Here is a 26,916-nt window from a genome sequence, read left to right as displayed (position 1 = left end):
GCGCTGTTCCAGTCTCCTTCCACCTACCGAGGGCTTTTCCGGTTGTGACGGCTCCCTCCCCCTGCTCCGCAATTTCTCTTCTCAACGAGCAAGGCGGCCAGGATGGATATTGTGAATCAGGTAGGGCTCTGAACATCTAGAAACATAACGGACATTTACTGCTGTTTAAATATCAACTGTAACTTGCACGTACGAACCGGTTATGAGCGTTGCTATGTAGATATCTGGGATATTAGATTTATCAGGTAAATCGGCGGAAAGCCCCCCCCCCCTATGATGCAGACGACGTTTGTTGACTGAAATACAGCACATCCTTATAATTACTGAGGGAGTGGGTGTTTATGCGTTTATGTGTCAAATTAAACATACTATCTTGTGGCTATGCCGGGTAAAATTATAAGAATGTAATGTTATTGTTTAATATTATGTCAAATACAGCCATTGGTGGACTATGGATGGTGATATGACGGTATCCCCATCATATAAATGTACGCACAGATAAATTATGGAACGAAATATCTTCGTCTATCTATCGTCCAAATATATATTTGTTCATATGAGTGAAATATACATTATTTTTTTTTCTGCAATCGTGGCATTATATTATCTGCTTATAAAGCGGGCCTGGTAAAGGCTATGTGCAGCTGTCATTTCATTTCAGATTGCGTTGTAAAATGGCAGTTCACCTTTATTCCCTACATGGCTGTATAGACTAGTGACTCTTCTTTTGGAACGCTATCTGATACGTCACCTAGGCCGATAGCAGCGCTATTTATCTCGATATTCGTTGGGTGAATATAAGAACGGAATAAAGTCGTTTTAATAAAATGACTGTCCAATGCCCTCAGGTGTTAAAAACATGAAATGGTGTCTGCCTTTTCGTCATATTAACACCGTATATTTGCTACTAGTTGGATTCTATCATAATTAAAACGAACGAAGCAATTCAATGAGTGGCTAACAAACGGTAGTTATTATCGGTAATTGTTCGCATGATAATGCTCGTGGTTTCTGACTGAGCATCACTAGCTATACCACAGGAGCTTTAAAACGTAATGGTGTCATGTCCAATCCAAACCGCACCTTTTACCAGGCCCATTCTCCCCGGGTCGACGTTAACGGCAGGCCATGACTTCGCGTATTCACACCTCACTCTCTGTACTCAAATATTTCGATAAAGTTGGTCCATCTGTGCTCAAATATTTAGGCTATATACCATGTTTAATTAATAAGCCGATATGTGGACATTTTTATAAAATATTAAAATCCACAGACGCAAAACAATTATCCAATCATCATGTTGTCTATTTCATTAAAGGTGCATTGTCATACATACCACAGCCTCCTCACCAAATATACGGTATATCTTATTGTAATCTGAACACATGATGAGAAGGAATAGGCCTACTATTGAGAATAACATACAATTAATGTAAAGGCTGTAAACATATGCAGATGATGGTGAAAATAAATGATGCATGTGTAACAGTTTAACTTTAGTCCGTCCCCTCACCCCGACCCGGGCACCCTCTGCACACATCAACAACAGTCACCCACGAAGCATCGTTACCCATCGCTCCACAAAAGCTGCGACCCTTGCAGAGCAAGGGGAACAACTACTTCAAGGTCTCAAAGCGAGTGACGTCACCGATTGAAACGCAGGAGCGGTAGAGATACTCTTAATGATCGGCTATGAAAAGCCAACTGACATTTACTCCTGAGGTTCTGACTTGCTGCACCCTCAACAACTACTGTGATTATTATTATTTGACCATGCTGGTCATCTATGAACATTTGAACATCTTGGCCATGTTCTGTTATAATCTCCACCCGGCACAGCCAGAAGAGGACTGGCCCACCCTCATAGCCTGGTTCCTCTCTAGGTTTCTTCCTAGGTTTTGGCCTTTCTAGGGAGTTTTTTCCTAGCCACCGTGCTTCTACACCTGCATTGCTTGCTGTTTGGGGTTTTAGGCTAGGGGTTTCTGTACAGCACTTTGAGATATCAGCTGATGTACGAAAGGCTATATAAATACATTTGATTTGATTTGATATTAGCGCGCACCACCGCTAACTAGCTAGCCATTTCACATCGGTTACACATGAACATATAATATACAATAAACATTAAGAACACCTTCCTGATATTGAGTTGAAAGCGTTTCCGCAGAGATGCTGGCCCATGTTGACTCCAATGCTTACCCACAGTTCATGTCAAATTGGATGGATGTCCTTTGGGTGGCGGAACATTCTTGATAAACATGGGAAACTGTTGGAACGTGGAAAATCCGACAACATTGCAGTTCTTGACACACTCAAACCAGTGCGCCTGGCCACTACTATCATACCCCGTTCAAAGGCAATTAAATATTTTCTTACTCATTCACCCTCAGAATGGCACACATACACAATCCTTGTCTTGTGTGTGTGTGTATCAAGAATGGTCCACCACCCAATAGACATCCAGCCAACTGGTCAACGGTGGGAAGCATTGGGGTCAACATGGGGTCAACATGGGCCAACATCCCTGTGGAATGCTTTCGACACCTTGTTGAGTCCCTGCCCTGATGAATTGAGGCAGTTCTGAGGGCAAAAGGGGGTGTTCCTAATGGTTTGTACATTCAGGTGTATAGGCTACTTTATTGTTAATATCCTGGTTGTATCCCACACTCATAATCGAAATGCTAAGTAGCTACAGAGTTTAACTGCAGTATTCAGTACAGCACACTCAAGAAGATTGTGTTTCGGTGGGGAGGTGTGTAGGAGTGAAAACTATTCGAACTACTTGAATAGCTACATAGCTAGCCTAAGCTACTAGCTACTTAGTACCCACCACCACCCACTCTACAGCTCTCATCAACACAGAGGGTATTGTCAGGGCAGAATTCTTGGCTCTGCCAAGGACGCTATAGTGGGCATGAGCCACCTTTCTGGGAATGCAGTCGGCATGAGATGGTGCGTGTGTGAGTGAGTGAGAGGACTGAGGAGAGCAGAGGAAGCTCATCTGTCAAACACTCTTGCCATCAAAACCAAGAAATGCTGAGCTAAAAGTACACACTCACTGTGCCACGACCAGGCTGGCATTTAGAGAGGCGTGACATACACAGAGCTAATGTGTTGCCCTGTAATGCTACAAATGGTTCTACCTCTGCAACATAAAGTAGTCCTTATATTTAACCAACGGAGTTAGGCAACTTGAAAAAAAAGGTGTCAGGGCAGAATGAGGCGGTCACAGGGCAGAATGAGGCGGTCACAGGGCAGAATGAGGCGGTCACAGGGCAGAATGAGGCGGTCACAGGGCAGAATGAGGCGGTCACAGGGCAGAATGAGGCGGTCACAGGGCAGAATGAGACGGTCACAGGGCAGAATGAGGCGGTCACAGGGCAGAATGAGGCAGTCACAGGGCAGAATGAGGCGGTCACAGGGCAGAATGAGGCGGTCACAGGGCAGAATGAGACGGTCACAGGGCAGAATGAGACGGTCACAGGGCAGAATGAGGCGGTCACAGGGCAGAATGAGGCGGTCACAGGGCAGAATGAGGCGGTCACAGGGCAGAATGAGACGGTCACAGGGCAGAATGAGGCGGTCACAGGGCAGAATGAGGCGGTCACAGGGCAGAATGAGGCGGTCACAGGGCAGAATGAGGCGGTCACAGGGCAGAATGAGGCGGTCGCAGGGCAGAATGAGGCGGTCGCAGGGCAGAATGAGGCGGTCGCAGGGCAGAATGAGGCGGTCGCAGGGCAGAATGAGGCGGTCGCAGGGCAGAATGAGGCAGTCACAGGGCAGAATGAGGCGGTCACAGGGCAGAATGAGGCAGTCACAGGGCAGAATGAGGCGGTCACAGGGCAGAATGAGGCGGTCACAGGGCAGAATGAGGCGGTCACAGGGCAGAATGAGGCGGTCACAATTGATAGAGTTGTTTCATGGCCTCCATTTTGTCTGCCACCACAGCCTTTCCTGCTGCTGACGACTGCATTAAACATACCAGTCTGGTTGTTGGTATTAGGCTACATGGCATGTCATTGACTGGAAATTCCTGAAATGGGGAAACTTGCATAATCATCAACTAATATATAAAAACTGCCATCTTCATCGACTTTATCAAAAGTAGATAGCCCTGAGAAACATCATACGTGTTAATAATCAGTCATTGTGTTCTCTCTATCGTTATACAGACTCTCTGTTGAGAATCATATATTACTGCTGTAGGCCTATAGAGATAATGGTGACCCCCCCCCAAAAAAATGATTAGTTTACTGCGTGTCTTCTATGATCACTTCTTAAAGGGACATTTAAACCATCAGCTTCGTAATGATCATCTCCAGCACCAACATCCACATATGTTTAAAAAAAACGAGGACGATAAGTGTCTCCAATGACGTCATCAGTGCGCATCGTGTGATTTTTAACCAATCGTGAATAGGCATTGCCTAGTAACTGCCTACTAGTTGTCCTCTAATTGGTTGATAATGTCATTAGAAACATGTATGTTCCTCTATTTATTTTACTACAAAACATAGAAACACGCCATTTTCACATCCAGTTGAAGTCGGGAAGTTTACATACACTTACAAACTCGTTTTTCAACCACTCCACACATTTCTTGTTAACAAACTATAGTTTTGGCAAGTCGGTTACGACAGCTACTTTGTGCATGACACAAGTAATTTTTCCAACAATTCTTTACAGACAGATTATTTCACTTATAATTCACTGTATCACAATTCCAGTGGGTCAGAAGTTTACATACACTAAGTTGACTGTGCCTTTAAACAGCTTAGAAAATTCCAGAAAATGATGTCACAGCTTTAGAAGCTTCTGATAGGCTAATTTACATAATTTGAGTCAATTGGAGGTGTACCTGTGGATGTATTTCAAGGCCTACCTTCAAACTCAGTGCCTCTTTACTTGACATCATGGGAAAATCAAAAGAAATCCGCCAAGACATCAGAAGAAAATTGTAGACCTCCACAAGTCTGGTTCATCCTTGGGATCAATTTCCAAATGCCTGAAGGTACCACATTCATCTGTACAAACAATAGTACGCAAGTATAAACACCATGGGACCACGCAGCCATCATACCACTCACGAAGGAGATGTGTTCTGTCTCCTAGAGATGAACGTACTTTGGTGTGAAAAGTGCAAATCAATCCCAAAACAACAGCGAAGGACCTTGTGATGATGCTGGAGGAAACAGGTACAAAAGTGTCTATATCCACAGTAAAACGAGTTCAATATCGACAGAACCTGAAAGGCCACTCAGCAAGAAGGAAGCCACTGCTCCAAAACCACCATAAAAAAAGCCAGACTACGATTTGCAACTGTACACGGGGACAAAGATTGTACATTTTGTAGAAATGTTCTCTGGTCTGATGAAACAAAAATAGAACTGTTTGGCCATAATGACCATCGTTACGTTTGGAGGAAAAAGTTGTCGCTTGCAAGCCGAAGAACACCATCCCAACCGTGAAGCACGGGGGTGGCAGCATCATGTTGTGGGGGTGCTTTGCTGCAGGAGGGACTGGTGCACTTCACAAAATAGATGGCATCATGAGGCAGGAAAATTATGTGGATATATTGAAGCAACATCTCAAGACATCAGTCAGGAAGTTAAAGCTTGGTCGCAAATGGGTCTTCCAAATGAACAATGACCCCAAGCATATTTCCAAAGTTGTGGCAAAATGGCTTAAGGAGAACAAAGTCAAGGTATTGGAGTGGCCATCACAAAGCCCTGACCTCAATCCCATAGAAAATGTGTGGGCAGAACTGAAAAAGCGTGTGCGAGCAAGGAGACCTACAAATCTGACTCAGTTACACCAGCTCTGTCAGGAGGATTGGGCCAAAATTCACCCAACTTATTGTGGGAAGCTTGTGGAAGGCTACCTGAAACATTTGACTCAAGTTAAACAATTTAAAGGCAATCCTACCAAATATTAATTGAGTGTATGTAAACTTCTGACCCACTAGGAATGTGATGAAAGAAATTAAAATTGAAATAAATCATTCTCTCTACTATTATTCTGACATTTCACATTCTTAAAATAAAGTGGTGATCCTAACTGACCTTAGACAGGGCATTTTTACTGGGATGAAATGTCAGGAATTGTGAAAAACTGAGTTTAAATGTATTTGGCGAAGGTGTATGTAAACTTCCGACTTCAACTGTATGTTGATGTTGGTGTGGTGCTGATGATGATGAATATAGTGGCATTTCCCGATTAACAGGTAGCAATGTTAATAGACATTTGATTAGACCCACTTATATCTGTATCATTTCAGTAGGCCTACATTAATACAGTTGTTCTCTACTTCTGCTCTCTGTGTGGTGCTTCCTTATCATATTACACCGATCAATGATGAATGGCTGTTTTGTTATGATTTGGAATCATCGTTATTTTTTTTCTTCTTCTCCAGTTGGTTGCAGGCGGACAGTTCCGAGTCCTCAAAGTTCCCCTGGGCTTCATCAAAGCTCTAGAATGGGTAAGTCGAAGTTCCCCTGGGCTTCATCAAAGCTCTAGAATGGTTAAATCAAAGTTCCCCTGGGCTTCATCAAAGCTCTAGAATGAGTAAGTCAAAGTTCCCCTGGGCTTCATCAAAGCTCTAGAATGGTTAAATCAAAGTTCCCCTGGGCTTCATCAAAGCTCTAGAATGGTTAAATCAAAGTTCCCCTGGGCTTCATCAAAGCTCTAGAATGGTTAAATCAAAGTTCCCCTGGGCTTCATCAAAGCTCTAGAATGGGTAAGTCAGTGTTCCCCTGGGCTTCATCAAAGCTCTAGAATGGGTAAGTCAAAGTTCCCCTGGGCTTCATCAAAGCTCTAGAATGGGTAAGTCAAAGTTCCCCTGGGCTTCATCAAAGCTCTAGAATGGGTAAGTCAGTGTTCCCCTGGGCTTCATCAAAGCTCTAGAATGGGTAAGTCAGTGTTCCCCTGGGCTTCATCAAAGCTCTAGAATGGTTAAATCAAAGTTCCCCTGGGCTTCATCAAAGCTCTAGAATGGTTAAATCAAAGTTCCCCTGGGCTTCATCAAAGCTCTAGAATGGTTAAATCAAAGTTCCCCTGGGCTTCATCAAAGCTCTAGAATGGTTAAATCAAAGTTCCCCTGGGCTTCATCAAAGCTCTAGAATGGGTAAGTCAGTGTTCCCCTGGGTTTTATCAAAGCTCTAGAATGGATAGGTCATCTCTCTCTCTTTCTCTCTCTCTCCCCCCTCTCTCTCTCTCTCTCTCTCTCTCTTTCTCCCGCTCTCCCCCCTCTCTCTCTGTCTCTCTCTGTCTCTCTCTCCTCCTCTCTCTCTGTTGTTCTCCTCTCTCTGACCCCCCTCTAACTCTAATCTCCCCCTCTCTCTTGTCCTCCCACTCTCCTTCTCTCTGGTCCGTCAATTACATTCCATTTCAATTTAAGGGGCTTTATTAACATGGGAAGCATGTGTTTACATTGCCAAAGCAAGATAATAAACAAAAGTGAAATAAACAATAAAAAATTTAGAGTAGACATTACACTCGCAAAAGTTCCATAATAATAAAGACATTACAAATGTCATATTATGTCTATATACAGTGTTGTGAAGATGTGCAAATAGTCAGTTTACAAAAGGGAAAATAAATAAACATAAATATAGGTTGTATTTACAATGGTGTTTGTTCTTCACTGGTTGCCCGTCTCTCTCCCCTCTCTCTCTCAACATCACTAGGTCCAGAGTTAGTCTCTAACCAGGAACAGGACTAGGCCCAGAGTTAGTCTCTAACCAGGAACAGGACTAGGCCCAGAGTTAGTCTCTAACCAGGAACAGGACTAGGCCCAGAGTTAGTCTGTAACCAGGAACAACACTAGGCCCAGAGTTAGTCTCTAACCAGGAACAACACTAGGCCCAGAGTTAGTCTCTGACCAGGAACAACACTAGGCCCAGAGTTAGTCTCTACGAAACAACACCAAGTCCAGAGTTAGTCTCTAACCAGGAACAACACTAGGCCCAGAGTTAGTCTCTGACCAGGAACAACACTAGGTCCAGAGTTAGTCTCTGACCAGGAACAACACTAGGCCCAGAGTTAGTCTCTAACCAGGAACAACACTAGGCCCAGAGTTAGTCTCTGACCAGGAACAACACTAGGCCCAGAGTTAGTCTCTGACCAGGAACAACACTAGGCCCAGAGTTAGTCTCTAACCAGGAACAACACTAGGCCCAGAGTTAGTCTCTGACCAGGAACAACACTAGGCCCAGAGTTAGTCTCTAACCAGGAACAACACTAGGCCCAGAGTTAGTGTCTGACCAGGAACAACACTAGGTCCAGAGTTAGTCTCTAACCAGGAACAACACAAGGTCCAGAGTTAGTCTCTAAGAAACAACACCAGGTCCAGAGTTAGTCTCTGACCAGGAACAACACTAGGTCCAGAGTTAGTCTCTGACCAGGAACATCACTAGGCCCAGAGTTAGTCTCTAACCAGGAACAACACCAGGTCCAGAGTTAGTCTCTAACCAGGAACAACACTAGGTCCAGAGTTAGTCTCTAACCAGGAACAACACTAGGCCCAGAGTTAGTCTCTAACCAGGAACAACACTAGGTCCAGAGTTAGTCTCTGACCAGGAACAACACTAGGCCCAGAGTTAGTCTCTGACCAGGAACAACACTAGGTCCAGAGTTAGTCTCTGACCAGGAACAACACTAGGCCCAGAGTTAGTCTCAGACCAGGAACAACACCAGGTCCAGAGTTAGTCTCTCACCAGGAACAACACTAGGCCCAGAGTTAGTCTCTAACCAGGAACAACACAAGGTCCAGAGTTAGTCTCTAAGAAACAACACAAGGTCCAGAGTTAGTCTCTAAGAAACAACACTAGGTCCAGAGTTAGTCTCTGACCAGGAACAACACTAGGTCCAGAGTTAGTCTCTGACCAGGAACAACACTAGGCCCAGAGTTAGTCTCTGACCAGGAACAACACCAGGTCCAGAGTTAGTCTCTAACCAGGAACAACACAAGGTCCAGAGTTAGTCTCTAAGAAACAACACCAGGTCCAGAGTTAGTCTCTTACCAGGAACAACACTAGGCCCATAGTTAGTCTCTGACCAGGAACAACACTAGGTCCAGAGTTAGTCTCTGACCAGGAACAACACTAGGTCCAGAGTTAGTCTCTAAGAAACAACACCAGGTCCAGAGTTAGTCTCTGACCAGGAACAACACTAGGCCCAGAGTTAGTCTCTAACCAGGAACAGGACTAGGTCCAGAGTTAGTCTCTGACCAGGAACAACACTAGGCCCAGAGTTAGTCTCTGACCAGGAACAACACTAGGCCCAGAGTTAGTCTCTGACCAGGAACAACACTAGGTCCAGAGTTAGTCTCTAACCAGGAACAACACTAGGTCCAGAGTTAGTCTCTAAGAAACAACACCAGGTCCAGAGTTAGTCTCTAACCAGGAACAACACTAGGCCCATAGTTAGTCTCTAACCAGGAACAACACTAGGCCCAGAGTTAGTCTCTGACCAGGAACAGGACTAGGTCCAGAGTTAGTCTCTGACCAGGAACAACACTAGGCCCAGAGTTAGTCTCTAACCAGGAACAACACTAGGCCCAGAGTTAGTCTCTGACCAGGAACAACACTAGGCCCAGAGTTAGTCTCTAACCAGGAACAACACCAGGTCCAGAGTTAGTCTCTAACCAGGAACAACACTAGGTCCAGAGTTAGTCTCTAACCAGGAACAACACTAGGCCCAGAGTTAGTCTCTAACCAGGAACAACACTAGGTCCAGAGTTAGTCTCTGACCAGGAACAACACTAGGCCCAGAGTTAGTCTCTGACCAGGAACAACACTAGGTCCAGAGTTAGTCTCTGACCAGGAACAACACTAGGCCCAGAGTTAGTCTCAGACCAGGAACAACACCAGGTCCAGAGTTAGTCTCTCACCAGGAACAACACTAGGCCCAGAGTTAGTCTCTAACCAGGAACAACACAAGGTCCAGAGTTAGTCTCTAAGAAACAACACAAGGTCCAGAGTTAGTCTCTAAGAAACAACACTAGGTCCAGAGTTAGTCTCTGACCAGGAACAACACTAGGTCCAGAGTTAGTCTCTGACCAGGAACAACACTAGGCCCAGAGTTAGTCTCTGACCAGGAACAACACCAGGTCCAGAGTTAGTCTCTAACCAGGAACAACACAAGGTCCAGAGTTAGTCTCTAAGAAACAACACCAGGTCCAGAGTTAGTCTCTTACCAGGAACAACACTAGGCCCATAGTTAGTCTCTGACCAGGAACAACACTAGGTCCAGAGTTAGTCTCTGACCAGGAACAACACTAGGTCCAGAGTTAGTCTCTAAGAAACAACACCAGGTCCAGAGTTAGTCTCTGACCAGGAACAACACTAGGCCCAGAGTTAGTCTCTAACCAGGAACAGGACTAGGTCCAGAGTTAGTCTCTGACCAGGAACAACACTAGGCCCAGAGTTAGTCTCTGACCAGGAACAACACTAGGCCCAGAGTTAGTCTCTGACCAGGAACAACACTAGGTCCAGAGTTAGTCTCTAACCAGGAACAACACTAGGTCCAGAGTTAGTCTCTAAGAAACAACACCAGGTCCAGAGTTAGTCTCTAACCAGGAACAACACTAGGCCCATAGTTAGTCTCTAACCAGGAACAACACTAGGCCCAGAGTTAGTCTCTGACCAGGAACAGGACTAGGTCCAGAGTTAGTCTCTGACCAGGAACAACACTAGGCCCAGAGTTAGTCTCTAACCAGGAACAACACTAGGCCCAGAGTTAGTCTCTGACCAGGAACAACACTAGGCCCAGATTTAGTCTCTAACCAGGAACAATACTCAATCCAAAGTTAGTCTCTTACCAGGAACAACACTAGGCCCAGAGTTAGTCTCTGACCAGGAACAACAATAGGTCCAGAGTTAGTCTCTAACCAGGAACAACACTAGGCCCAGAGTTAGTCTCTAACCAGGAGCAACACTAGGTCCATAATCTGAGACTTTTTGAAAATCAATAATGGAACAAATTTTGAAAATCAGTACCATTCCACTTCTGTTTGTGGGACCTCTCCTCCTATAAGGCGACATCAGTACATTTTATATAAGATTCATATCTGTCTCCCGATTGGCGCAGCGGTCTAAGGCATTGCGTCTCGGTGCTAGAGGCGTCACTACAGACCCTGGTTCGATTCCCCAGGCTGTATCACAATTGGCCCAACGTCGTCCGGGTTTGGGTTTGGCCGGCGTAGGCCGTCATTGTAAATAAGAATTGGTTCATAACTGACTTCCCTAATTAAATACAGGTTGAATAAAATTTAAATAAAGGTTGAATAAAGGTTGAATAAAGGTTGAATACAGGTTGAATAAAGGTTAAATACAGGTTCAATAAAGGTTAAATACAGGTTGAATAAAGGTTAAATACAGGTTCAATAAAGGTTAAATACAGGTTAAATAAAGGTTAAATACATTTTGAATAAAGGTTAAATACATTTTGAATAAAGGTTAAATAAAGGTTAAATACAGGTTGAATAAAGGTTAAATACAGGTTAAATAAAGGTTGAATACAGGTTGAATAAAGGTTAAATACAGGTTGAATAAAGGTTAAATACAGGTTGAATAAAGGTTAAATACAGGTTGAATAAAGGTTAAATACAGGTTGAATAAAGGTTAAATACAGGTTGAATAAAGGTTAAATACAGGTTCAATAAAGGTTAAATACAGGTTGAATAAAGGTTAAATAAAGGTTAAATAAAGGTTGAATAAAGGTTGAATAAAGGTTGAATAAAGGTTGAATAAAGGTTAAATAAACGTTGGTTCATAACTGACTTGCCTAGTTAAATAAAGGTTAAATAAATGATCTGAGATGTATTTTCGGGAATAGCAGTCTAAAAGCTGAACACATCCTGGAAATACTAAGGTAGTGGATACAGATAGTATCAGGCCTATGCTCGGTAACCATGACAACTACACGACGAAGAGAGTAATAGCGCCATCTGGTGGCCGCGGGCAGTCACGACACCCTAGACCAGTCGGCACAGTGTCTGCTTCTGAAATGGCTCCGTGTTCCCTTGTTAGTACACTAGTCTTGTTAACCAGAGCCCTGTGTCCTTCAGGAGGATAGTGGGGTGAGATGATCTGAACATTGTCACTTGGGAGTCGTGAGTGAGTTGACGCCACGCTGTTGCCCCCTCCCATTCACACACACACACACACACACACACACACACACACACACACACACACACACACACACACACACACACACACACACACACACACACACCAGTGGGAGGATGCGACAGATGGCAGTGAAATGTAAAAACAGCTAGATTCTCCTCCATTCAATCCGATCTGGCCTGCCCTACTACATCACATGCTACACTAACCTCATCTCTTAGTGTGTGGGGGGGGGGGGGATCTGATGGATTTAATACATCTACTGGGGGGTTGGGAAATGATGGGGGTTGCTTGGCTATAGGCCTCGGGTGTTCTCTCAAATGGGACACTATTCCCTTTTATAGTGCACTACTTTATACCAGGGCCCTGGTTCAAAGTAGTGCACTATGTAGGGAAATAGGATAAGTATTTTACTACATTTATTATTTTTTATGAATACGTGTTTCTCTTATTACCATAAACTGCGTATTACTTTATTGTTATTGACCCTTAATCACGCAACTGAAATTCACAGACTAGTGAAAGTGAAACAATTATAGACCATCATTTTATCCCTCTACTGTCTGCCCTGCAGACATATGTCTGCCCTAAGACCATCATTTTATCCCTCTACTGTCTGCCCTTCAGACATATGTCTGCCCTAAGACCATCATTTTATCCCTCTACTGTCTGCCCTGCAGACATATGTCTGCCCTAAGACCATCATTTTATCCCTCTACTGTTTGCCCTGCAGACATATGTCTGCCCTAAGACCATCATTTTATCCCTCTACTGTCTGCCCTGCAGACATATGTCTGCCCTAAGACCATCATTTTATCCCTCTACTGTTTGCCCTGCAGACATATGTCTGCCCTAAGACCATCATTTTATCCCTCTACTGTCTGCCCTGCAGACATATGTCTGCCCTAAGACCATCATTTGATCTCTGTTTTTATCCCGCCCTGCAGATCTTTGCCATCTTTGCATTCTCAACATGCGGGAGTTACTCCGGGATGTTCAAGATGAGTGTGGAGTGTAAAAACAGGACCGAGAGCGACCTGAGTATAGAAGTGGAATTCGAGTATCCTTTCAGGTCAGTCAAGCTCTCTTGAGTTTTAGTGTTGACTAGCATTAAATGTGTCTTATGTTCTACGTCCGTAATGGCACCCTATTCCCCATAGGGACCTGTTCAAAAGCAGTGCACTATGTAGGGAATAGGGTGCCACAGTCCTACCGACCCTGGTCAAAAGTAGTGCTAGGGTGGCACCCTAGGGAATAGGGTGCCATTTGAGACACATCCTGTGTTTTGATGCTAATGTGACAGACTGGTTGTCTGCTTACCGTCAAGACTGTGTTAGCCCACTGATCTAAAGCATAGGCAGTAAGTCAGGAAGTGAACGCAAGTCTTCAGATCTCAGTGAGTGTTGTTCACCAAACTACCTTCACTGTACTATGTCAGAATGTCATGATACAGAATGTCAGAATGTCATGATACAGAATGTCAGAATGTCATGATACAGAATGTCAGAATGTCATGATACAGAATGTCAGAATGTCATGATACAGAATGTCAGAATGGCATGATACAGAATGTCAGAATGTCATGACACAGAATGTCATGATACAGAATGTCATGATACAGAATGTCAGAATGTCATGACACAGAATGTCATGACACAGAATGTCATGACACAGAATGTCAGAATGTCATGATACAGAATGTCATGATACAGAATGTCATGATACAGAATGTCAGAATGTCATGATACAGAATGTCATGATACAGAATGTCAGAATGTCATGATACAGAATGTCAGAATGTCATGATACAGAATGTCAGAATCTCATGATACAGAATGTCAGAATGTCGTGATACAGAATGTCAGAATGGACGCACTTTGTGACAGCTGCTGAAAAGGGCTTTGGTGAACCTAGTGTGCTGCTGCTCGGCCATGGAAACCCATTTCATGAATCTCCCGATGAACAATTATGGTGCTGACGTTGCTTCCAGAGACAATTTGGAACTCGGTAGTGAGTGGAGGACAGACGTTTTTTACGCGCTACACGCTACCAACTGACCGATAGGAAAGGTTGCATCCTATGACGGACGCCACGTTGAAAGTCACTGAGCTCTTCAAACTACTGCCAATGTTTGTCTATGGAGATTGCATGGCGGTGTGCTCGATTTTATACAGCTGTCAGCAACGGGTGTGACTGAAATAGCCAAATCCACTAATTTGAAGAGGTGTCCACATACTTTTGGTCAAGTAGTGTATATGTGTTTGATAGATTGATTGAGAATCGCCTGCTCCTCTGTCTCCATCTTCAGGCTTCACCAAGTATACTTTGACGCCCCAACCTGTAAAGGGGGTCCCCCCGAGCGTCTCTTCCTGGTTGGTAACTACTCATCCTCGGCTGAGTTCTTCGTCACCATCGGTGTGTTTGCCTTCCTCTACTCCATGGCTGCCCTCAGCGTCTACGTCTTCGCCCTGGAGAAGTACCGGGAGAACAACAAAGGACCACTCATCGTGAGTGGGTGGAGGGGGGGGGGGGGGGGGGCTGGGGTGGGGGGGGGGGGGGGGGGGGCTGGATGTGGGGTCGAGGGGGGGGGGGGGGGGCTGGAGGGGGCGGGCTGGATGTGTGGGGTGGAGGGGGGGGGGGGGGCTGGAGGGGGCGGGCTGGATGTGGGGTGGAGGGGGGGGTGGATGTGGGGGGGGAGGGGGGGGGTGGATGTGGGGGGGGAGGGGGGGGGGGGCTGGAGGGGGCGGGCTGGATGTGGGCTGGAGGGGGGGGGTGGATGTGGGGGGGGGGGGGGTGGATGTGGGGTGGAGGGGGAGGGGGGTTGGAGGGGGCGGGCTGGATGTGGGGTGGAGGGGTGGGGGGGTGGATGTGGGGGGGGGGGGGGGTGGGTGTGGGGTGGAGGGGGAGGGGGGGGGGGATGTGGGGGGGAGGGGGCTGGATGTGGGGTGGAGGGGGGGGGTGGATGTGGGGTGGAGGGGGCTGGATGTGGGGTGGAGGGGGGGGTGGATGTGGGGTGGAGGGGGGGGCTGGATGTGGGGTGGAGGGGTTGGATGTGGGGTGGAGGGGGGGGGTTGAATGTGCGTGTGTGTGTGTGTGTGTGTGTGTGTGTGTGTGTGTGTGTGCGTGCGTGTTGCATTTACAGTTGAAGGGTAAATACAAATATATTTGCACTTTAATCCCTTTTTAATTTCCTCACATTTATGTTCACCGTTTGTAGCAGTCGATTTTGAACATTTGACTTCATCCCGTCTTCCTGTGTGTATTTACCGTAGAGATCCTATACTTCGCTAGCGTCCGATGTCACAGACCTGTATAGCTTTAGAACGTGCTGATCATGGCGGCCATCTTGATCAAGTGTTCTATATGTCATTGTATGAGTTTGACCTCGTTTCCTGTGTGTGTGTGTGTGTCTACCTTCCGCTGCAGGACTTTGGCGTGACGTGTGTGTTCACCTTCATGTGGTTGGTCAGTTCAGCGGCGTGGGCTAAGGGCCTGTCGGACGTCAAGGCGTCCACGGACCCTGAGAAAGTGGTGGATCTGATCTCAGCCTGCGACGAGGAAGGGAACCGCTGTCGTGAAGTTCACGACCCCGTCATGTCTGGACTCAACACCTCCGTCGTGAGTGTCTGCTTTTAACAGCTAGGTTTAGCTTCAACGCTTTAACAGTATATTGTAGCGGGGATCTTACCTTGTTCGGTTGCAGTACGATAATATTCTCTCTTACATTGTAACAGAGATGTTACATTACATTCATTGTAACAGAGATGTTACATTACATTCATTGTAACAGAGATGTTACATTACTATCATTGTAACAGAGATCTTACATTACATTCATTGTAACAGAGATGTTACATTACATTCATTGTAACAGAGATGTTACATTGTAACAGAGATGTTACATTACATTCATTGTAACAGAGATGTTACATTACATTCATTGTAACAGAGATGTTACATTACATTCATTGTAACAGAGATCTTACATTACATTCATTGTAACAGAGATGTTACATTACATTCATTGTAACAGAGATGTTACATTGTAACAGAGATGTTACATTACATTCATTGTAACAGAGATGTTACATTACATTCATTGTAACAGAGATGTTACATTACATTCATTGTAACAGAGATGTTACATTACATTCATTGAAATGAGAAACAATACCTTTCAAATCTTTGAAAATGATCATTAAAACATTGAAAAGAGAATTAGACATGAATGATTATTCAGCAGAATCCATGCTTTTAAATATAACCCTCTCATGTGGGATTGTTGACATCTCCCACATCTTGTTGATCTCCCTGGATCCTTGTTAATATCATGATAGATCTCCCTGGATCCTTGTTAATATCATGAGAGATCTCCCTGGATCCTTGTTAATATCATGAGAGATCTCCCTGGATCCTTGTTAATATCATGAGAGATCTCCCTGGATCCTTGTTAATATCATGAGAGATCCTGGATCCTTGTTAATGTCATGAGAGATCTCCCTGGATCCTTGTTAATATCATGAGAGATCTCCCTGGATCCTTGTTAATATCATGATAGATCCTGGATCCTTGTTAATATCATGATAGATCTCCCTGGATCCCTGTTAATATCATGAGAGATCTCCCTGGATCCTTGTTAATATCATGAGAGATCTCCCTGGATCCTTGTTAATGTCCTGAGAGATCTCCCTGGATCCTTGTTAATATCATGAGAGATCTCCCTGGATCCGTGTTAATATCATGAGAGATCCTGTATCCCTGTTAATATCATGAGAGATCTCCCTGGATCCGTGTTAACATCATGAGAGATCTCCCTGGATCCCTGTTAATATCATGATAGATCTCCCTGTATCCCTGTTAATATCATGAGAGATCTCCCTGGATCCCTGTTAATATCATGAGAGATCTCCCTGGATCCTTGTTAATATCATGAGAGATCTCCCTGGATCCTTGTTAATATCATGAGAGATCTCCCTGGATCCTTGTTAATATCATGAGAGATCTCCCTGGATCCTTGTTAATATCATGAGAGATCTCCCTGGATCCTTGTTAATGTCATGAGAGATCTGGCTGGATCCTTGTTAATATCATGAGAGATCTCCCTGGATCCTTGTTAATATCATGAGAGATCTCCCTGGATCCTTGTTAATATCATGAGAGATCTCCCTGGATCCCTGTTAATATCATGAGAGATCTCCCTGGATCCTTGTTAATATCATGAGAGATCTCCCTGGATCCCTGTTAATGTCCTGAGAGATCTCCCTGGATCCGTGTTAATATCATGAGAGATCTCCCTGGATCCGTGTTAATATCATGAGAGATCTCCCTGGATCCTTGTTAATATCATGATAGATCTCCCTGGATCATTGTTAATGTCCTGAGAGATCCTGGATCTGTGTTAATATCATGAGAGATCTCCCTGGATCCTTGTTAATATCATGAGAGATCTCCCTGGATCCTTGTTAATATCATGATAGATCCTGGATCCTTGTTAATATCATGATAGATCTCCCTGGATCCCTGTTAATATCATGAGAGATCTCCCTGGATCCTTGTTAATATCATGAGAGATCTCCCTGGATCCTTGTTAATGTCCTGAGAGATCTCCCTGGATCCGTGTTAATATCATGAGAGATCCTGTATCCTTGTTAATATCATGAGAGATCTCCCTGGATCCGTGTTAATATCATGAGAGATCTTGTATCCCTGTTAATATCATGAGAGATCTCCCTGGATCCGTGTTAATATCATGAGAGATCTCCCTGGATCCCTGTTAATATCATGATAGATCTCCCTGTATCCCTGTTAATATCATGAGAGATCTCCCTGGATCCCTGTTAATATCATGAGAGATCTCCCTGGATCCTTGTTAATATCATGAGAGATCTGCCTGGATCCTTGTTAATATCATGAGAGATCTCCCTGGATCCTTGTTAATATCATGAGAGATCTCCCTGGATCCTTGTTAATATCATGAGAGATCTCCCTGGATCCTTGTTAATGTCATGAGAGATCTGGCTGGATCCTTGTTAATATCATGAGAGATCTCCCTGGATCCTTGTTAATATCATGAGAGATCTCCCTGGATCCTTGTTAATATCATGAGAGATCTCCCTGGATCCCTGTTAATATCATGAGAGATCTCCCTGGATCCCTGTTAATGTCCTGAGAGATCTCCCTGGATCCGTGTTAATATCATGAGAGATCTCCCTGGATCCGTGTTAATATCATGAGAGATCTCCCTGGATCCTTGTTAATATCATGATAGATCTCCCTGGATCCTTGTTAATGTCCTGAGAGATCCTGGATCTGTGTTAATATCATGAGAGATCTCCCTGGATCCTTGTTAATATCACGAGAGATCTCCCTGGATCCTTGTTAATGTCACAAGTCAGCTTGTTCTCAATTTTGGAACCATTGTATACTGTAGCTATGACATAGCTATGCAATGTAGTGTATATAGGCCCCCTAGGTCTGTATTCAAATCAAATTGTATTTGTCACATGCGCTGAATACAACAGGTAGATGCAAGGAGAACACTACCTTCCCGAATGCATAGTGGCAACTGTAAAGTTTGGTGGAGGAGGAATAATGTTCTGGGGCTGTCCACATACTTGTGTATATACAGTTCATTCGGAAGGTATTCAGACCCCTTGACTTTTTCCACATTTTGTTACGTTACAGCCTTATTCTACAATGGATCAAATTGTGTTTATTTCACCTCATAAATCTACACACAATACCCCATAATGACATCACAATACCCCATAATGACATCACAATACCCCATAATGACATCACAATACCCCATAATGACATCACAATACCCCATAAGGACATCACAATACCCCATAATGACATCACAATACCCCATAAGGACATCACAATACCCCATAATGACATGACAATACCCCATAATGACATGACAATACCCCATAATGACATCACAATACCCCATAAGGATATCACAATACCCCATAATGACATCACAATACCCCATAAGGACATCACAATACCCCATAAGGACATCACAATACCCCATAATGACATCACAATACCCCATAATGACATGACAATACCCCATAAGGACATCACAATACCCCGTAATGACATCACAATACCCCATATTGACTATTGACTACCCAATATTAGATTATTATAATTATTTTTTATAAAACCCCCTGGGAACATTACATTTACAGTATATTTAGTATTCAATTCCTTTCCTCAGTACTTTGTTGACGCACCTTTGACAGCGATTACAGCCAAGCATCTTCTTGGGTATGGCGCTACAAGCTTGGCACACCTGTATTTGGGGAGTTTCTCCCATTTTTCTCTGCAGATCCTCTCAAGCTCTGTCGGGTTAGATGGGGAGCGTTAGTGCACAGCTATTTTCAGGTCTCCAGAGATGTTTTATCGAGTTTGGGCTCTGGCTGGGCCACTCAAGGACATTCAGAGACTTGTCCTGAAGCCACTCCTGTGTTGTCTTGACTTTGTGGTTAGGGTTGTTGTCCTGTTGGAAGGTGAACCTTCGCCCCAGTCTGAGGTCCTGAGCGCTCTGGAGCAGCTTTTATCAAGGATCTCTGTACTTTGCTCCGTTCCTCTTTCCCTCGATCCTGACTCTCCCAGTCCCTGCCGCTGAAAAACATCCCCACAGCGTGATGCTTCCACCACCATGCTTCACCGGAAGGATGTTGCCAGGTTTCCTCCAGACGTGGCGCTTGTCTTTCAGGCCAAAGAGTTCAATCTTGGTTTCATCAGACCAGAGAATCTTGTTTCTTATGGTGTGAGAGTCCTTTAGGTGCCTTTTGACAAACGCCAAGCGGGCTGTCATTTGCCTTCTACTGAGGAATGGCTTCTGTCTGGCCACTCTACCATAAAGGCCTGATTTGTGGAGTGCTGCAGAAATGATTGTCCTTCTAGAAGGTTCTCCCATCTCCACAGAGGAACTCTGGAGCTCTGTCAGAGTGACTATCGGATTCTTGGTCACCTCCCTGACCAAGACCCTTCTCCCCCGATTGCTCAGTTTGGCCGGGCGGCCAGCTCTAGGTAGAGTCTGTATTTCTAAACTTCTTCCATCTAAGAATGATGGAGGCCACTGTGTTCTTGGGTACCTTCAATGCTGCAGAAATGTTTTGGTACCCTTCCCCAGATCTGTGCCTCGACACAATCCTGCCTCTGAGCTCTACGGACAATTCCTTCGACCTCAAGGCTTGGTTTTTGCTCTGACATGCACTGTCAACTGTGGGACCTTATATAGACAGGTGTGTGCCTTTCCAAATCATGTCCAATCAATTATATTTACCACAGGTGGACTGCAATCAAGTTGTAGAAACATCTCAAGGATGATCAATGGAAACAGGATGCACCTGAGCTCAATTTCGAGTCTCATAGAAAAGCGTCTGAATACTTATGTAAATATGGTATTTCTGTTTTTTATTTTTGTTTAAATTTGCAAACATTTCTAAAAACCTGTTTTCGCTTTGTAATTATGAGGTATTGTGTGTAGATTAATGAGTTAATGATTTTGTTTCCCCCATTTAGTATAAAGCTGTAACACAACAAAATGTGGAAACAGTCAAGGGGTCTGAATACTTTCAGAATGCACTGTACACTATAGGGTATCTTATAGAAATATCACTCTTCTCTCTCTCTCCCCCCTCCCTTCCCTCCCAGTATCTACAGTACTTCATAGTAATCTCACCATTTCTCCCTCTCTCTTCTTCCCAGTGTTTTGGCTTCATGAACCTGGTGCTGTGGGGAGGAAACCTGTGGTTCGTCTTTAAGGAGACCGGCATCATCGCCCCCTTTATGCGCGCCCCTCCTCCCCAGGAGAAGCAGCCCGCCCCAGACGCGTACGGCCAGCAGGCGGGGTACGAGCAGGACCCGTACGCCGGTTCCCAGGGGGGCTACCAGCCAGAATACAACCAGCAGCAAGGCTACAACCAGGAGGGCGGAGAGTACGGACAGGCCCCCACCTCCTTCGCCAATCAGATGTGAGGGGGAGGAGGAAAGAGGAAGTGTGGAGGCAGCTGGCGACTGGTGAGTCACATTATACTTTGGTTATTAGACAGTGACAATGCATTATTGAGCTTATGAATGGTTATTATGAGGTGTTGATTTTGAGGTGTTATGAATCATATTTTAATGATTTTAATATGATATTATTTCCATTTCTATTAAAAAAAATCTTTAAACTCTGTGTTTTAAATTAAGCTTTATTAATCAAACATACAAAAAGACCCACATTGACTACAGATCAGCGTTCAACACCATAGTGCCCTCAAAGCTCATCACTAAGCTAAGGACCCTGGGACTAAACACCTCCCTCTGCAACTGGATCCTGGACTTCCTGACGGGCCGCCACCCAGGTGGTCAGGGTAGGTAACAACACATCTGCAACGCGGATCCTCAACACTGGTGCCCCTCAGGCGTGTGCTTAGTCCGCTCCTGTACTCCCAGTTCAACCCACGACTGCGTGGCCAAACGTGACTCCAACGCCATCATTAAGTTTGCTGATGACACAACTGATCACCGACAACGATGAGACAGCCTATAGGAAGTAGGTCAGAGACCTGGCCGTGTGGTGCCAGGACAACAACCTCTCCCTCAATGTGATCAAGACAAAGGAGATGATTGTGGACTACAGGAAAAGGAGGGCAGAGCACGCCCCCATTCTCATCGACGGGGCTGCAGTGGAGCAGGTTGAGAGCTTCAAGTCCCTTGGTGTCCACATCACCAACAAACTATCATGGTCCAAACACACCAAGACAGTCGTGAAGAGGGCACGACAAAACCTATTCCCCCTCAGGAGAATGAAAAGATTAGCCATGGGTTCCCAGATCCTCAACAACAACAAAAAAAAAGTTATACAGCTGCACCATCGAGAGCATCCTAACCGGTTGCATCACCGCCTGGTATGGCAACTGCTCGGGCATCTGACCGTAAGGCGCTACAGAGGGTAGTGCGTACAACCCCAGTACATCACTGGGGCCAAGCTTCCTGCCATCCAGGACCTCTATACCAGGCGGTGACAGGAAGGCCTCCAAAGAATTGTAAGAGACTCCAGTCACCCAAGTTATAGACTGTTCTCTCAGTTACCGCACGGCAAGCGGTACCGGAGCACCAAGTCTGGGTCCAAAAGGCTCCATAACAGCTTCTACTCCCAAACCATAAGACTGCTGAACAACTAATCAAATGGCCACCTGGACTATTTATATTGACACCCCCCTCCCCCCTTTGTTTTTTACACTGCTGCTACTCTCTGTTTATTATCTATACATAGTCACTTTACCCCTACCTACATGTACACTGCTACTACTGTTTATTATCTATACATAGTCACTTTACCCCTACCTACATGTACACTGCTGCTACTCTCTGTTTATTATCTATACATAGTCATTTTACCCCTACCTACATGTACACTGCTGTTACTCTGTTTATTATCTATACATAGTCACTTTACCCCTACCTACATGTACACTGCTGCTACTCTCTGTTTATTATCTATACATAGTCATTTTACCCCTACCTACATGTACACTGCTGCTACTCTCTGTTTATTATCTATACATAGTCACTTTACCCCTACCTACATGTCCACTGCTGCTACTCTCTGTTTATTATCTATACATAGTCACTTTACCCCTACCTACATGTCCACTGCTGCTACTCTCTGTTTATTATCTATACATAGTCTCTTTACCCCTACCTACATGTACAAATTACCTCTAACGTGTACCCCCACCCATTGACTCGCTACCCCCTGTATATAGCCTCGATATAGTTATTTTATTGTGTTACTTTTTATTTGACTTTTTACTTGAGTTTATTTAGTCAATCTTTTCTTACCTCTATTTCTTGAACTGCATTGTGGGTTAAAGGGCTTGTAAGTAAGAATTTCACGGTAAGGTCTAAACCCGTTGTATTCGTTGACAAAAATACAATTTGATTTGATTTTGATATCACATGATAATTATACACGATGAACCCAATTAGGATTCTCCGTTTTGGTTCACCGCCTCCACTTTCTACTCAGCAACTGGATAAAAATAGAAGTAACAGAATTGGTTTTTTGATGGCGGTGGTCGGTGCAGCTACCGTCCACTCATTAAACGTTTCCTGTCTTCTCTTTCTCTCCACAGAGAGTCAGCGGCGAGACTAGAGATTGTGGTGCCTGAAAACTACAGTACCTACGATGCCACACTCCTTCCTGTGTGTTTGTTTGTGCGTATGTCCGTGTGCTGAGTAAATGAGGGGGGAGGGGGGGGGGATAGAGAGTTACCTAAACACAAAAACGGAAGGGAACAGGGAGGGGGGGGGGACTAGATGTTAGTTATTGTAACTGGGGGAAAAAAGACAGTACATGAAGAAAAACTTGAACACAGTACCAAAATGTGAAGAAAAAAATTGATTACAATATTGATACTCTTAATATTAAAATAGAATGTATTTGTCTGTGCTTTATAGATGTCACTATGAACAAATATATAGACAAATATTTGGTAATGCTATGTATGGAACTAATAAAATGTTTGTTTTTGAGTTTAGTAAATAAATAATCGTAACAATAATTCTGCCAAACACTGATTGCTCCTCCGTGCAACAGTTTACACATTTTTTAATTTTTTAATTTTGGTACAAATTCTTCTTTGTAATTTGATCAAATTTGCTTTGATTCATCTGCTAGTTTTGTTGTGTTTCTACATCGGTGAGATATATTACAGAGGTATAGAGAAGAGGTTGATGGACTAAAACCAGTCTCATTATATATACTCACTGGCCATGAAACAAATCAAACCAAAAGAGTTATTAAGGAATCATTGGTTTATTGATATTTTTCTTGCCTCAGTCTAGGGCTTACAGTAACGTCCATGCATTACAGTAGGAATACAGTAAAGAACATGCATTACAGTAGGAATACAGTAACGTCCATGCATTACAGTAGGAATACAGTAACGTCCATGCATTACAGTAGGAATACAGTAACGTCCATGCATTACAGTAGGAATACAGTAACGTCCATGCATTACAGTAGGAATACAGTAACGTCCATGCATTACAGTAGGAATACAGTAACGTCCATGCATTACAGTAGGAATACAGTAACGCCCATGCATTACAGTAGGAATACAGTAACGCCCATGCATTACAGTAGGAATACAGTAACGTCCATGCATTACAGTAGGAATACAGTAACGTCCATGCATTACAGTAGGAATACAGTAACGTCCATGCATTACAGTTGGAATACAGTAACGTCCATGCATTACAGTAGGAATACAGTAACGCCCATGCATTACAGTAGGAATACAGTAACGCCCATGCATTACAGTAGGAATACAGTAACGTCCATGCATTACAGTAGGAATACAGTAACGTCCATGCATTACAGTAGGAATACAGTAAAGAACATGCATTACAGTAGGAATACAGTAAAGAACATGCATTACAGTGGGAATACAGTAACGTCCATGCATTACAGTAGGAATACAGTAAAGTCCATGCTCCATGCATTACAGTAGGAATACAGTAAAGTCCATGCTCCATGCATTACAGTAGGAATACAGTAAAGTCCATACATTACAGTAGAAATACATTATGAACTGCTAGAGGAGCATGGTACCGTTGAATATTCCATCTAGTACAATGCCCTTCCTTTACTGTTCATGTTTAATTGGTGTTTCATGCAAGTTGGTTATATTTTGGTTAGGAGTTTTGTGTAGACTGGGACCCAGACACAGATAATCAGCTGCGTGTTGAGATGGTGTTGGTGTAGAAAGCTGTGTTGGATTCTATCCTGTAGTAAGTACAGTATTTCACCCTCCCTCTATATGTCTCTTACTTACCCCTCTCTCTCTCTCTCTCTCTCTCTCTCTCTGTCTGTCTCTCTGTCTGTCTCTCTCTCTGTCTCTCTGTCTGTCTCTCTCTCTCTGTCTCTCTCTGTCTCTCTCTCTCTATCTCTCTCTCTTTATCTCCCTCTCTCACACATTTACAGTAGAAACCATTTAGAATAGAGTTTACAGTTAAACGTTTTGGGGTCATGAACAATTGAAAAGGGTTAATCATTTGTGAGTTTACTTTGAGTTAAAAAAAAACGTGTTTTGACGCATATTGATTACTGAAACAGTGAAACATTCCCAAGCCAATAGACATTTCAAATAAATCCAAAATGCATTTGACATTTTAACAGTAGATTTTCAAACGTTTTTTTTTTTTTTTTTTTTTGCTGCTGCTATAATTCTTTTCGTTAACATTCTATGAAAAAGGGATTGAGCGTGCCTTTGGTACCAGAGAATATTCTGTACGATCACCATCCCGACAGGTTTTCAGTTCCTCAGTTCTGCTCTATGTTCAGTCTATGACACACGTTGGGGGGGGGGGGGTTTACATTCCACATACTATTATACCTCTAGCAGCATTCTGCCCTCCTTGGATCTCTTAGAGGGGCTAAGGGTCAATTCAGGAAGTGATTTGATATTCAGTTCCTGATTGGACAAAAATTTTGCATCTTGTATTTCAAACTCGCTTCCTGTATTGACTTCCTGTACTGACTCTGTTATAACCCATGTAATGATCTACTGTAGTAGTTATCCCTTCCCAGTAGAGAGAGGCAGATGTGATGATCCTTTATATATCAGACTGCATGTCTAGATGTCCTGAAGCCTCCAGCGCGCTGAAACTGCATCGCGACACCATGCTAGAACATTTACTAACGCAGACCTTACGTTTCATTTTGTTTCAAAGTTTTACTCTGATATAGAAACAAAACATTCCAAAACACACACCTCTCTCTCCCCCCTTTCTCTCCCTCTCTCCCACCTTTCTCTCTTTCTCTCTCTCTCACACACACTGCACCACGTACTATGTTAAGTTTCTCTTTTATAAATATGCTATTCAGATACTCTGTTGTTGGTGGTGTTTGATGTGTCTTGTCTCAATGCCTGGGTTGTGCTGTATTTATTGTGTATGATATATATATTTAGCATTGATGATGATGTTGTTGACAACAATGGTTACTTATGGCTAAACAACAGGTTGACCAAAATGACCCTGAAATCTGTTGTCTTCTTCTATGGAATCCATGTGGGGGGGAACTGTCAATAAAGAGGATGTTGTCATGGGCACGGTTGTCACGGTTTTCTAATTTCACTTCCTCTTCTGAGCCTCCTCGGCAGGACCGTGGCCCGCACCGTGCGCGGCAGGTACTCAAAATCTACCGCAATTAAATGAATACTTTTCTACTGCTATCGTAGCCAAATTCTCCAGAATATTTAGTAAACATTGTATCGATGTGGTTTTGAGCAATGTTTTACGGCACCCTTTTACAACAACTGTGGTGTACAGTCGTGGCCAAAACTTTTGAGAATGACACAATCATTTTCACAAAGTCTGCTGACTCAGTTTGTATGATGGCAATTTGCATATACTCCAGAATGTTATGAAGAGTGATCAGATGAATTGCAATTAATTGCAAAGTCCCTCTTTTTGCCATGCAAATTAACTGAATCCCCCAAAAAACATTTCCACTGCATTTCAGCCCTGCCACAAAAGGACCAGCTGACATCATGTCAGTGATTCTTTCGTTAATACAGGTGTGAGTGTTGACGAGGACAAGGCTGGGGATCACTCTGTCATGCTGATTGAGTTTGAATAACAGACTGGAAGCTTCAAAAGGAGGGTGGTGCTTGGAATCATTGTTCTTCCTCTGTCAACCATGGTTACCTGCAAGGAAACACGTGCCGTCATCATTGCTTTGCACAAAAAGGGCTTCACAGGCAAG

At 43.9% G+C, this 26,916-nt stretch overlaps 1 protein-coding gene across 2 annotated transcripts; it reads left to right on the top strand.

Annotated features, from left to right (window-relative positions):
• On the top strand, positions 1-26,258 carry LOC129829443 (synaptophysin-like). Of its 2 annotated transcripts, XM_055891137.1 has the most exons (7): positions 1-120; positions 6,413-6,478; positions 13,079-13,203; positions 14,440-14,638; positions 15,558-15,749; positions 20,862-21,173; positions 23,279-26,258. In XM_055891137.1, the coding sequence occupies exons 1-6, from the start codon at positions 103-105 to the stop codon at positions 21,129-21,131; spliced, it is 870 nt and encodes a 289-aa protein (XP_055747112.1). In that variant the 5' UTR covers positions 1-102; the 3' UTR covers positions 21,132-21,173; positions 23,279-26,258. The 2 variants fall into 2 exon arrangements, with proteins under 2 accessions (XP_055747112.1, XP_055747113.1); XM_055891138.1 differs by lacking the exons at positions 1-120; positions 6,413-6,478 and adding an exon at positions 7,071-7,123.
• The last annotated feature ends 658 nt before the right edge of the window (positions 26,259-26,916 follow it).

The sequence above is a fragment of the Salvelinus fontinalis genome, chromosome 31 (assembly GCF_029448725.1).
Source record: "Salvelinus fontinalis isolate EN_2023a chromosome 31, ASM2944872v1, whole genome shotgun sequence".
NCBI lineage: Eukaryota > Metazoa > Chordata > Actinopteri > Salmoniformes > Salmonidae > Salvelinus > Salvelinus fontinalis.
The sequence above is the reverse complement of the archived record's forward strand: the minus strand, read 5'-3'. Positions and strand labels throughout refer to the sequence as shown.

What these genes read in the sequence shown, in the direction of transcription:
- LOC129829443 (XM_055891137.1), top strand. An exon ending in TCATCAAAGCTCTAGAATGG is followed by an intron (nt 6,479 to 13,078) that starts GTAAGTCGAAGT and finishes CCCGCCCTGCAG; the next exon opens with ATCTTTGCCATCTTTGCATT. An exon ending in ACAACAAAGGACCACTCATC is followed by an intron (nt 14,639 to 15,557) that starts GTGAGTGGGTGG and finishes CTTCCGCTGCAG; the next exon opens with GACTTTGGCGTGACGTGTGT.